Genomic DNA, 14,350 nt, shown 5'->3' on the forward strand with positions numbered 1-14,350 from the left:
ATAGTTTTTGTTGGTTCTGTGCAATATTCAAATTTTCCTTCAATTCTTTCATAATATCAATGTTTCTTTAAATGAATTCTTGTGCGTTGGGTACCCTGCTTTCTGAGATGATTATGCCTCCAAACGTGGAAGCTTCATATCCGTATAATGTTTTGAAGGGACTCTTCCCTATGGACATGTGATGTGTTGTATTAAAGCAATACTCTCCTAAGTGTAGCCACTTGATCCAAGCAGTTTGATGCCCCGTGACATAATTTCTTAGATATCCCTCTATCCACTTATTCACGATCTTTGTCTGACCATCGATTTGTGGGTGATAGCTTGTGCTAGGAGTGAGTGAAGTCCCTGCTAGTCTACACTTGCCAAACTTTTCTGAGGAATTCACTATCTCTATCACTTACAATGTTCCTAGGTAATCCATGGAGACGAAAAATTTCCTTGAAAAATACTTCCATTGTTTGAGGTGCCTTATACTTTGTAGAGATTGGGAAGAAGTGTGCAAATTTTGTGAGTTTGTCCACCACTACATAGATATTGCCTTTCCCCTGAACCTTTGGAAACCGTATTATGAAATCCATAGATATACTTTCCCATTTTTTATTTGGGATAGGCAATGGTTGTAATAGTCATGTAGGGTGTGATTGCTTAGCTTTGTTTTGCTGACAAATTTTACACTCTTGTACATATTTTTGCATGTATCTTTTCAATCCTTTCCATGAATGTTTTTTCATTATGTGCTTATACATTTTGTAGTATCCAGGGTGGGCTAACAAAGGATTGCCATGATATTCCTTCATAACTATCTCTTTCATCTTGGATCTTGGGGTCAAATAGATCCTCCCTTTGTAGAAGATAATGTGATTTGAGACTTTAAAATCTCCATTAGATATCTTCCCTTCCAGTACTTCAGTCACAATTGGATCCTTAGCATAATCTACTATTATTTCATCTTTCCAATTCCCAGAGATGCAAGAAATAGTGTTGATGTGAGGTCTCTTGGATAAGGCGTCCGCTGCTCTGTTATTCACTCCTTTAACATACTTTATGTCAAAATCATAGGCTTGAATTTTGCTTACCCATTTCTATTGCCTGTCATTTAGCTCCCTTTGATTTAGGAAGAAGCGTAGGCTATTATGGTTTGTTTTGACTATGAATTTCCCACAAACTAAATATTGACAAAATTTTGCCAAGGCATGCATTATTGCCAACATCTCTTTGTCATAAATAGAATAATGTTTTTCAGCTACTGTGAGTTTGTAACTTTCAAAAGCTATAGGATGTTTCCTTTGCATTAGCACTACCCCTATGCCTTCTCCTGAGGCATCACACTATAGTTCAAATGGTATGGAGAAATTGAGTATGGCTAATACTGGGCATCACCTCATAATGACTTTTAGTTGTTCAAAAGCTGCTTGTGCTCTTTCATCCCAAGTGAAGGCTCCTTTGTTGGTCAAGTTTGTAAGAGGGGCTGCAATTTTTGAGAATCCTTTAACAAACCTTCAATAGTAATTGCATAATCTTACAAATCCTCTAAGTTGTGTAAGGCTTCTAGGTTTCGGCCATTCCTTGATAGTTTTCTCTATTTCTTCTTTATATTTGTGGGGATGTCTATATGGTGTAGTGATTACAGGTTTTGCTCCTTCCAATTCAAGGTGTGTTACAAACCTCTCTTAGGGGGAAGCCCTGGAGGTAAATCTTCAAACACCTTTTTATACTTCTTAAGGATGGGTTGAATCTCTACATGGAATGTTTTCTCTTTAGTGGGATTATTATCAAGGATTATACATTGCAATCTACATCCCAATCTATAGCAGAAGCAGAGTATGTTGCTGCAGCAGTAAATTGTTCTAATATTGTTTCGTTTAAGCAGTTGTTGGAAGGCATGAAGGTGGAAATCAAAGAACCAGTTGTTATGTTTTGTGACAATACAAGTGCAATCAACATATCTAAAAATCCAGTGATGCATTCAAAAACCAAGCACATTGCAATAAAATATCATTTTGTCAGAGAATTGGTGCAGGATAAGGAGATCAGATTGGAATATGTCCATACAAAGAAACAAATTGCTCACATATTCACCAAGCCATTACCTAAGGATGCATTCTTGTATCTATGAGGTAAGTTAGGGGTCATTCCCCTATCTGAGGCTCATTGAAATGAAGTTTTAGTGATGCATCAACAGGAACCTAGTTGAAGATCTTTCAATTGATGCAGCATAATCATGGGAACATTGCATATGAATTAGTACTCAAGGTACATTGTTACTCATTTGGCTTGTGTTGTCTTTGGCATGTGTTGTTAAAGAGGGAGAGTATATTGTCATATCTTTCTGAAATTTGAATTTGATTGTGGAGAGTTTGCTATTTGATAAGAAGTTATGAAATTCCTTCACAGAGGGAGATTGTTGTATTAGAAAAGTTTGTGGCATAAAATCTAAGAGGAAAAATGTTCTGTCAGTAAAAAACTTGTTCTCAAATTTCATTTTGCTATGACATGTTGTCTTTGATGTTACACAAATGTCATATCAATTATCAGATAGAGTCTACCGAGCTCAGTTGATCAACAAAGGAAAAGACAGAGTCTACCGCGCTCAGATGGTCAGCGAAGTGAATTACAGAGTCTACCGAGCATTCTTGAAAGTTACACTGTGGAAACAGTTTCTACCGAGCTCACTCGGGCGTTGAAGGATTTTATGGTAGAAGTCAGTTTCTAGCAAGCTCACAAGGTCAACGAAGGAAAGTCATTGTTTACTGAGTTCACTGGATCTCCAAAGGATTTTGCAGAATTCGCAATGTTTACCAAGCTTTAGTAGGTTAACACTGGAAATCATTTCTGGAGCAGTGTCTACTGAGCTGGGTCAGCCAATGAAGGATTTCATTATTTGGGGAAATTAAGTTTAATTGTTTCATGTAATGTTTGTAGCCGACTAATGTAATGATTATTGGTAAATGCAACTTGTAAATGAGCCAACTGGATAATTTGTAAGGTATAAATAAAAGGTCAAGTTGTGAATTCTAAACAGTAATGAGCGAGCATGCAAGTGAGTTGATTGTGTGAAGAGGAAAGTGTGAGCGAATTTTGAAGAAGGATCAGATATCCTTGAGGAGCAGCAAAGTTGTATTCAATTAGAGAGGATATAGTGAAGCAGAACAGAGATCTGTATCAACAAAGTTCAGCTGCAACTCATTCATGTCATTTCATTGTTACTTTTTCATCATTGTAGTAGTGATTCCTAAATCTCTTAACAGAGTTGGTTTAACAGCCATTTTTGTAAATCCTCTAACAAGGTGACAGTTCTATTGAATTGTTCTAAAGTCCTCTAGCAAGGCCACTCCTAGCAAAGTGAATAAATCCTTTAACAAGGTCACACCTAACAGTGTCTTTTGTAACCTTTAACAGGGTTGGATCCTAACAAGGCTCACTTCAGAAAAGTGAAAATCGGTAGCTAGTTACTTGGTGGTTTTTCCCATATTGAGTTTTCACGTTAATTCTGGTGTCTCTTGTGTTGATGTTATTTCTTTTATGCATGCATGTTAAATCTTTGTGAATGCTTAAAGATTAGTAATAAGTTAATACACAGTACATCTACTGAGTTACAACATTTTTCTGTGTGGCTGCTGAGTGACGACAGTAACTACTTTTAAAACATTTAAGGGATCTGTGGATTTGTTTTTGTGGTAATTGATTCACCCCCCCCCCCCCCTCAGTTACTCCATCTATATTTCCAACATGCTCTACCCCTTCTTCCTCTCTTAAGTTTGCTCTTCTAGGTAGGAATGTAGGTTGGGGCCAGCTTGAACTCGAAGTTGTATTATTATTTTCAGAATGGATTGAACTAGTTTCCCTCCCTAGGTTTGGTTGACTTCTTAAATTATCGATTGAGTTTCCCATGTTTTGTAAGGCCCGCAGGAGGGCCTAATTAGATTTCTCCATTTGGTTCAATAGAAGTTGATTGGTAAGGTTAGTTTGCTCCATATATGACCTCACTCCATTTGCTAAGTCATTCATTGTGGTTTTTGTCCTCCTCTCATAAGTGTGCATAGGCCTTTACACACAAGGTGGTAGGATTATGCCCTGATACCACTGTAATGTCCCCTCATTGGGTCCTGAATTGAATGATGGAACCTACAACAAATCATCAGTACAATACAAAATATGTATAAAATTATGTTAAAAATATTGAACTAATAGTATAAATACTAATCCGTCTAACCCTTCCTAATCCTTCAAAAAACTCTTCTCAAATCACATAACCCTCTGGTGAGAATTGCTTCCCTATTAGGAAACCGTCATATAAAGAGCATCTTCATAAGGCCTCTTTCGGGATCTTTGATTAATCACTTGGTAGAGATCCCAGCCCTACCAAGTCTCATCTTTGACATATGCATATGTTTGACCATATATATATATATATATATATATATATATATATATATATATATATATATATATATATATATATATATATATATATATATATATTTCCTTCCCCAGATTCCTACTTGGAACCTTAACATTCATCTAAATGTCCTCTAAATTCCAAGTTTCTCTCCAATGGAAAGACGATATTTAGATCACTCTGCTAGATCACTCTGAATCTTGCTTAGTTTATAGATTCAGTATTAGAAAACATAACTTTGTTTGTCAATAACAATTGCGAATATTGCCTTTCTTTTAAATGACTCTAATCACTGGTTGGAACAACTATGTTATAATCAAATTGATCTTCTCTCTATTACTAGTGAACCAATTGAGTTTGGAATTATCTGTATGTGAGATCTTATATCCTTCTTGTCCCTCTGAACGTTATGGCTTCCGCAATGTGTTCTTTTTGTTTTGAGAATGATGGGATGTTTTGAACTTAACAGTTTGACTATAGAGGCTCGGTTCCACATATGTGTATGAATCTGGACATTACTTCGCCTAAGTATGAAGGCACTATATATGTACTTCCCCTTCACCCCTGTATTGGCTCACGCAAATGGTGTGATATCCTCCTATACTCAATGTGATGTGTCCTCCTACAGTTGGTTTACTGCAACTGTTCAGTGTTATGCTTCTTGGCTTATTTGCTGACTTTGTCCTTCCTTGAATAGACTTCCCCAATAATCATTCTTCAATCTTTCTCTGATTTGCCACTCCTTACTTCCTCTCTGTTTAGTTCATGTTATTATTATATATGCATGCCTTTTGACCAATCGTGTCTTTTGGGAAGCAGCTAATCGTATTTTGCGGTCTATATTTATAAGTGGTGTAATGTTGTTAGTTTATTGTTTATTAATTATTATTATTTATAATTTGTAATTGAATATTTGAATTTTAGTTTATCATTATTATAATAATATACATGTTTCAATTATGGATATTATTTCTTTATTTCCTCATTTACTATAATTATTATAAAATATGAATATTATAACTATTATAAAATGTGAATTTCTTGTGTAGAAAATTACTTTCATTACTTATTACGGGGGCTTATCACAGTTCATTGGTCAGTTCATTTTCGTATGCCATGTTTTATATCTTTCACTAATTTCAAGCATAAGGATGCTATTGCAATATTTGATTGAAATGGGACATGACAAGATCAAATAACTATTCAATTTTCCAAATCCAATTGGTTTGCTCTTTTCTATCAAACATGAGCCTATCCATCTTAGGTGTTAAGTGTCTAGCTATAGAGTTATTTGGGAAACCAATCATCTTTAGATCTAATTCAAACCAAAAACCACCATGCCCCTCTAGAAACTTATCTTTTTCCCAAGTCTTGCTGTATGAGTCCATGTTTTTGAAATCTCCAAAACATTGGTAGAGACTAATTGTGATTCTACCAACCGCTTGAGATTTCCTTTTGTAGCTTTCATTTTTCACAGAATTTATCCTCCATCTAGTTCGTCTCTCCTCTAAAATTGTCCATCTTGTTGGTTTCTATATTGAAATCCTCCTCCATACAATTTTAATCTTCATTGGTTAGAGTATCCATCTCCTCAACTACTAAATCGTCATTTTCAAAACCATATATGTAATAACTTCCTAAAACCCCTAATGAGCTCAAATCTAAATGAAATAAACCTCAATGTATCCTCTATCAACGTCCAAAAATAAAGAATAGTTTACTAATACATGTCCTTGGCAACAAAATTGGTGGAAACCCTACATTCATAATAATTCCTTCATTTTTTCTCCAAACAATCTCAAGTCTAAATTATAGCAACTTCAATATGACTTTAGATATCCCTCCCAAAATTTTATTAAAAAAATCACCAAATTCAGAGAGATATGGACTTCACGAATTGACCACTGAGGTGAAAAATATCACCTTGATTCTTGCCTCCAAGCGCAAAAAATATTCTCTAATACTACTTGTAATGAAATAACTTTGCACGAGAAAAAAATATAGTAGGAGATATGCTGCAAATACTTGAGAATAATAAGCCAATCCAAGGGAAAACCTCCAAATATCTCTAATAAGAGCACAATTCACAATATGATGATGATAAGCTACCAAGAGCTTCCATATATACCTAATTATAACATGTTGTCACTGAGGCCAACTCAAATACTTAAATATAGAACCAAGGATGACTTGATTAGCTAAATAAGACTAACTTAATGATAATATGACTTAATTAATAGTAATGGTAGCCACAAGTCAACTACTGCTATTGTCATGCACACTATAGGATCAAGAGCATGACAAAAAAGTTGTAATATACATACATACATACATACATATATATATATATATGTGTGTGTGTGTGTGTGTGTGTGTGTGTGTACACATACATATATATATATATATATATATATATATATATATATATATATATATATATATATATATATATATATATATAGATACATACATACATACATATATATGAGAGTACAAGAAAGATAGAGATCAAAAACTAAGAGTGACAAAATATAAATACTCTCAAGGACGCTCAAAATGAAAATGGATACTTCAAAGATGGTACAGGTAGATTTTGTAGCCAAGCCATGCCAGTATTATCCACTTGTAATCGCTGAAGTGTAGAAAGATGAGGAAATGGTAATTATTCAGTTGCTATCCTTCCCTATCCTTTGATAAAACTAGAGGTTGTTTATTCATATTAAACATTGAAAATACAAACCCTCAAAATACTCTTCTACTGTCTTGAATTGGCTAGTTTAAAGTCCATTATAAATACCCCTTTATATGTGATCCCAAGGACCTGGAAAATAATTCGACAAAATTATTTATAGGTAGATGTTGTAGGATATTCATTTTTAAAGATAGCAGAAGAAAAAATATCATTCAACTTAGTTCATACCCTGTTTTCCACAAATGCTTTGAGATAAAATAATGAATGGCAACAACTACTTTGTGCCTACATCTCAATAATAACATTCTTGCAAAGGAAATGAAATTAACAATCAGCAGACCTGGATAGGAACAAATGTAAGTCTTTCAAATCCAAGATAGCTATTGCCTCCAAATCGATTTGGTGTCTCCATATCTCGAACAATCACAAGATTCTGCAGATAATTGGTCTATTTAAGAACTATGCCAAAAATACAAATATAACAGATTGATAAACATTCCTATTTTAACACCGAAACATAGCTTTTTGCATTTCTAATTTGACAACTAGAACCCTTAAGCTATGTCATTTAATGTTCATTTCTCATATATAGCTGTGGAATGCTTTAAAATGCTGGACAGTAATATGCATTTGGAGAAATAACAAATGGAGAAAATTGTTTCATTCAATTTTCAATTCATTGTGATTCAAAATTTAGCATGGGACAAAGAAAATTAGAGTGATTTTAGCTGCTTCCATTATGACACATGATCTTTACAAATAATATTTTTTCAACCCTTTCTAAAATTTTAATTTGTATGAATTTCATAATCAGATTCCTTCCAAAATAATTCTCTTAACTAACAACCAAAATAACAATTTCAAAAATGTATTTTAAAGTGTATCCATGTAGTGGAATTTAAGATAACTATGAATTATTTTTAGCTTTTTCTCACAATCATTATGGGGATGTACAAACATGCAATATAGAAATACATGTCAATGATGTACCTAGGCCATTCCCCAACTAGACGAAGGGACATTTCCTACACATCAGCATGTCCCCAAATGCAAGGAATAGTAACGAGGGTGTCTACTCCACCTCAAAGGGCAAGATACACTGTTACATTGGTAAATCAATATGTGGTTGAACATTTTTGAAAACAGGAATGATGGCATTCATTGTGGAAACAAGGTCATGTATTGATTGGACAAATTACGAGGATTAAAAAAGCTATTAAACTAAGGTGAACACCACAAGACATGATTAAAGAGTACAACGAAAATTGCATATTACCATTCTCCAATTAAATGAAGATTTAACACCATTGCAAGAAACAAATAATAATGTAGATAAAAATGTTCACAAGGATCAGTCCCAACTTCCATGACCCTCAAGGAAACTTTTCCAATATCATCTTCAAACATAAATCATGAATTATTATTTTCATTGCTACATCTGTATCTTGATATTTTATACCTCTGATAGCATACAATTCTTGTTAAAATATCCCCCTTTCTTATCATATATTTTAGGTACCAATTTTTTTAACTGCATTCATGCATTATACCAAACATTTCATTTCTACCACCGTGTAATACCCATTCCTAAAGTAAGGTCAAATAATAATTAAATTAAATATAAAAATGATCAAGTTAAATAAATAGATAAACAAATAAATATATATAATCTATTATCAATGCAATTATAGAATACATATACTCAATATAATAAATAAACAAATTTATCAATTACTAATGCTATCAAAATAATAAAATATGAAAAAATTAAAAAAACCACAATCAAAATATAAGTAAAGAATAATTCGACTAATATTATAATCATAATATAATAATAATTCTAATGGATGCAACCCTTGGTGAAACAAGATATATAATGCATTGAGAACCAATCATTTCAAGAGGGAGGAATAAGATGGAAAAAGCACCATTGGAGGGAAGTGTCTTGCATAGTCAATACTACTATATCAGAAAGCCAATCTGTACATTTGCAGACTAGTAGATATAATCTTGGATCAAACAGTGACTCTTACAGCAACATTGGTAAAACGAAACTAGTTGCTAATTAACTAAGTTCCCAAGAGAATTCTCCCTATAATAAACTACCAGAGTGGGGACATTACGGTGGTATCAAAACATGATCCTGCCATCCTGCACGGTTAAGGACAATTGGTAAATCAGAAAATCAGGAAATATTTAAGGGAACAGGAATCTCAGTCAAATAATAAGGAAATGGAGTAAGACAGCAGAAATGATAAAAGAAAAGGCAGATGAAACAAAAAGAAATAGATCCTCACAGTCACCCAACGAACATACAGAAACAGCAAATAATTGGATCCCCAACATCAGCAAATATATTACCATTTCAATCTCAGCAATAACACAAAAATAGAATGGAGAATTCCTAGTGCATTACCATTTGGAACAGTCAGCAAGTTAAAATAGATACCATTGACCACAAGAGAAAACAAAGAATGTAGAGTACAGTGAGACGGAAGCAGGGAATAGGATATAAAAATGAAAATACCCAGTCAGCGCTAACCTGGTATTCAGTCAGTGAGGCGATGAAATACAATCATTTGCATAGTTTGAAAACATTCAATTGATGGTATTCTGACTTATAAATTGAATCATATATGGCTGTAGTAGTCTTCACCAAATTTTAAAAAATTTGGAAAGGATGTAATTTATAAATCACATTATTAACAATGCTACCCAACATCAAAGAAGAAAGAATTATGTAGTCAGATAATAAGAAGATATTATGTTGAAATATATATGTCTTCTGTAGCAACACGTTAGGATCAGTAATTTCAAATTTGTGAGAAATAAAAGAAGTCTTTTGGAGAAATAAGCGTAAGAAGAAAAGAGAAAATATATGAAATATACTAGCATATAAAGAGAGCACTATGACCTGCCTATATATCAACATAGCAACCATTCAAAGCAATAATATAACTTTAAGAATATAGGACAGTAGATAAACTGACATGAGGAATAAATTAAAAGAACATTCATCATAATGATCGGAAAGATTACAGAAGACTAGAAACGCATTTTGGGAGGATTGGCAGTAATCCTGTAATAATCTCTGCTGGATTGGATCAGAAATATTGAACTTGGACTAACAGGAATTTTGTTAAACAGTTGCTATGTAAACAAGTTCTTAAGAAAAATTATCACTGACATGCCACTGTACAGATTACCAACAGAAATGCTATGAAATAGTTATATTAAACTATGGAATCATGTTCTTTCAACAAGTTTCTAGATGGTGTTCCGAAAACACCATATTGCAATAATGAATTATAATCATGCTAACAAACCAACAGCTGTTGCACAATGTACTGATGACAGATTTCCAACTTCATATAAAAAGAACATAAAGTGATTTGAATGCAAATTGGGTAATTAGCATACAGACCCGTTATTAATGTAAGTGCCAAACTGGAGGTCCGATTGTGCTCTGAATGTCCTCCCAGCGCCCACGTCCTTGTATCTGGTCTTAAATGCCGTCTACCATCTGTAACATACTAAACCTGACTGCACTTATTCACCTCCATTCCCTCTTCAAGATTCACTGTGGCTTGAGTATACTGATATATGATCAGACAGAATGGTGATGGTGTTTCTCAATGCCGAGTTGCTGCCTCCAAATCACTGCCAAGTATACAATCGTCCTTGCAGATCCTCCCACCTCTGTAAGTTATTTCTGTTATTAACCCCGACCTGCTACTTCTGGGTGAGATACTCACGTGTGCAGGTTACTATGAAGAAAACTATACTGTCGTCCACTCTCCCTTAGCTGCTACATTTCTAGTTCTGTAGTATGAAGCTAGACCATGCTGTTACAACCTAACTGCACTTGAAAAAGGTACTTACATGGAGAACTACTCTTCTGCCTTGGGATGACTAATAACTCTCCTTGCCATCCAACTCCAAATTCCCAGACAATGTCCTGTGTGTGGTATTAGGCACTACAATATTTAATCACCTTTTTGTCCTAGAGCTATAATCTCCTGAGATCAACGTATCATTTCAGTCCTCACTTTTGAAAGTGTAATGTGAGTGCCAGGTTTGCATCCAGCCTCGCCTTTTTCCTTAAGGGGTTTCGTCCTTAGGAAATATCCAGTCACAGTTAAGCAACCTTTAGGATTTATAAAATAACATATATTCTCCTGATGACAATCCCAATGCCAATGCTTTCTTTTACAACCTCGAAGTGTGGAGAGATACAAACATCTTAGCAAAGTGGGATAAAAGACTATTTCATCTTTTAGTCACTTAAGTCATTTTGTCATAAAGTGACTTTATACTATAAAGTACTTTATATTTCAACTCAATAAAATAAAGTGACTTTAACCTTAGAATTTCCCATTTAAAATCTCCTCCACTAAAACCAACACTCCTGTGACTATGTAATGTCCCCTTTTTTAGCATTCATAGCATGATGTTGTCGTTAGCCCATTTCCCCACGGTCTCGTAGGCTAACCAGGACATTAAAGGGACTTAGAGGCCATTTGGCCTAGATAGTTTCAGTTGCAGGTCTTTCTGAGGGGTTTTGAGGCAACTTTGGGCATACTTACTATTTATAGTAAGTCATCTTGGGCATGGGCGGACATCTAGTGGCAATGATATGTCGATGGTAATTGTTTAAAATCGACAAGAAGACTTGTTTATCACTGATAAGATTTGTTATGCATTGATAAAGCTATTTTATAAAGTTAAATTTAAATATTTAACTTTATTAATGCATAGACTATAGTTGTGGGAAATATTTAAATTAGAAGAGTCCCCTTTATTTTATAACAAATTGGAGACATAAGTTACATAAAAGGAGTTATGTTTTATCCCACATTGAGAAAACGAAGGATGGAGCTTTTGTGAGAACACTATAAAAGAAATGGAAGAGCTTCTTTTATGCATGCTTGGAAATATCAAAGAAATTGGGTAATTTTCTGGAGATTATGTCTCAATAGTTTGAAGGACGAAATCCCTTAAAGCTGGAAATCTTGATGCCATTGAAAGATATGGTCTTGAGATTCAACATAGTAGAAATTCGAAAAAGCAGTCCGAAAAAGCGGAACCAAAAAAGCAGGCTGAAAAAGTGAGTACAAAAAAGCAGAACCGAAAAAGCAGTTCGAAAAAAGCAAAGCAGAAGGGGCAGCATTAAAGGAAATTATTACAGCCATCTACAACCAGGTTCTTTTGTTAGTATTGCTTTTTAGGGTGTTATAAGCTTTCAGCTGTAAGTGTGCATTATACCAGCATTATCATTTTGTAATCCATGTAAATGCCAAAGTCTTGGCCATATTTCATGAGCATTGTAATTTTCATTGCAATTAAGAAGATAATAGTTGCTGGTGTCATTTAAGCAATTTAATATCATTATTTATCAGCTAGTTAGTTTGCATACCAACTGTTTGTAAAAATGCTAGTTGGCTGTAGGTGTTCATTTCTCATACTTAGATCATATATATGCACTGAATATTGTCAAAATTAGTAGCACACTCATGTTAGGTCATTGTGTAGTCCCTTCTACCACAAGATTCTCATTGATGCAAATTGAAGAAAAGTCATTTGAAGCTAGCTGAAATACTATATCAGTCATACGTCCCTTGCATGTGAATTGTTTGATGAAATTCCTTGAGCTTTCATCAGCATTTTTTTGAGGGCAGTTTTGAGGAGGGTTATTACAGACTGGCAGGCATCCTAAATCACATGTCATTAGCCTATCCAGATGGAAAGATAGACCAACTAGGCACCAAAATAGCTAACACGAAGAAAGGGACATTACAATCCTCCCTTCCCAGAATTGCTTGCCCTCAAGCAATCTCAATGCCAGATGCTGTAGGATTGACTCGCTTTCCCAAGTGGCATTCTCATAAGGTAAATCCTTCTAGCAAATCAGATATTCCTTGATGGACCTGTTACGCAACTTCTTCTCTCTAACCTCTATCACCTCTGTTGGAACTAATACAAGCTTCCCTTCCTTATCAAGTGGAGGCAACTCTATGGAAGGTACTGTATGCTGGCCAATCACCTTCTTGAGACATAAAACATGGAACACGTTATGAATTCTGTTGTCATCGAGTAAATCTAGCTCATAGGTAACCTCACCAACACTCCTAGTAATGCGATATGGACCAAAAAATCTAGGCTGAAGTTTTTGAGACCCGCTCTTCTTCAAGGAACTCTGTGTATGGTTGGAGATGGAGATAAAACATGTCACCCAACTCAAAACTCCGCTTAGTCTGCCAGCGATCAACGTACATCTTCTGTTGATTCTAGGCCCATAGAATGTTTTGCCGACGAGATTTGAGGATATCATGTTGATCTTGTATCCAATCCCTAGCTAGTGGTGCCCTACTATCTTGCAAAGCCAGGTCTACAAATGACAAGGGCTCGCTATCATAGAGAGCTCGAAATGGAGACATATGAATGGACATGTGGTAGGAGTTGTAACAATACTCCCCTAGATACAACCACTTAACCCAGGCTCTCAGTTGTCCTACTAAGCTCCGAAGATAACCCTTCACCCATTTGTTAACTATCTCAGTCTATCCATCCGTCTAGGGGTGATAACTCGTGCTGAGTGTCAACTCCGTACAGGTCAATTTGAACGGTTCTTGCCAAAAAGTGCTAAGCAACTTGCTATCCATGTCACTCACAATGGTGCAAGGAAGACCGTGTAAACAAGAAAAACCTCCTGAAAGAATAACTCAGCTACCTAAGAGGCTGACCAATCTACTACTATGGTAAAGAAGTGAGCAAATTTCATTAATCTATCCACCACCACAAAAATAGAATCCCTGCCCTATACCCTAGGCAACCCTATAATAAAATCCATGGAAATATTCTCCCATTTCTCCGCCGAAATGGGAAGAGATTGTAATAACCTAGCTAGAAAGTCATGCTCTAACTTGTTCTGCTGACAAATCTAAGACTCCTTGATATGCTGGAGGACATCGTCCTTGAGGACCTTCCATGAAAATCTTTCCCCGACCTGTCTACAGGTTTTAAAGAATCCTAGGTGTCCTGTTGATGGTGCGTCATGTAGAGTTTCCAAAATCTTAACTTTGAGCTTAGATCCTAGTACAAGCTAAATACGATCCTTATAGAAAATCACATCATCTATTACCTTGTAGCAGCTGTCCTGAAGTTGTCCATCCATAATCTGACATGCTTGAATATTCTTAGAATACTCAACCAGCAACTAAGACTTCCAATCTATTGAAATCTCAAAAATAGCACAACAT

The 14,350-nt window shown here is 35.0% G+C and overlaps 1 protein-coding gene across 1 annotated transcript in view; it reads right to left on the reverse strand.

The window, feature by feature from the left end:
• Positions 1-14,350, reverse strand: part of LOC149562327 (Metallopeptidase M24 family protein) — a 325,045-nt gene that overhangs the window by 100,672 nt on the left and 210,023 nt on the right. The window contains exon 11 of the mRNA XM_089825850.1: positions 7,432-7,524. Within this exon, the coding sequence (XP_089681976.1) occupies positions 7,432-7,524 (93 nt within the window). The remainder of the gene's footprint in view (positions 1-7,431; positions 7,525-14,350) is intronic.

This window comes from Cupressus sempervirens, chromosome 4 (assembly GCF_028749045.1).
Source record: "Cupressus sempervirens isolate cs-2001-9-10 chromosome 4, ASM2874904v1, whole genome shotgun sequence".
Taxonomy (NCBI): Eukaryota; Viridiplantae; Streptophyta; class Pinopsida; order Cupressales; family Cupressaceae; genus Cupressus; species Cupressus sempervirens.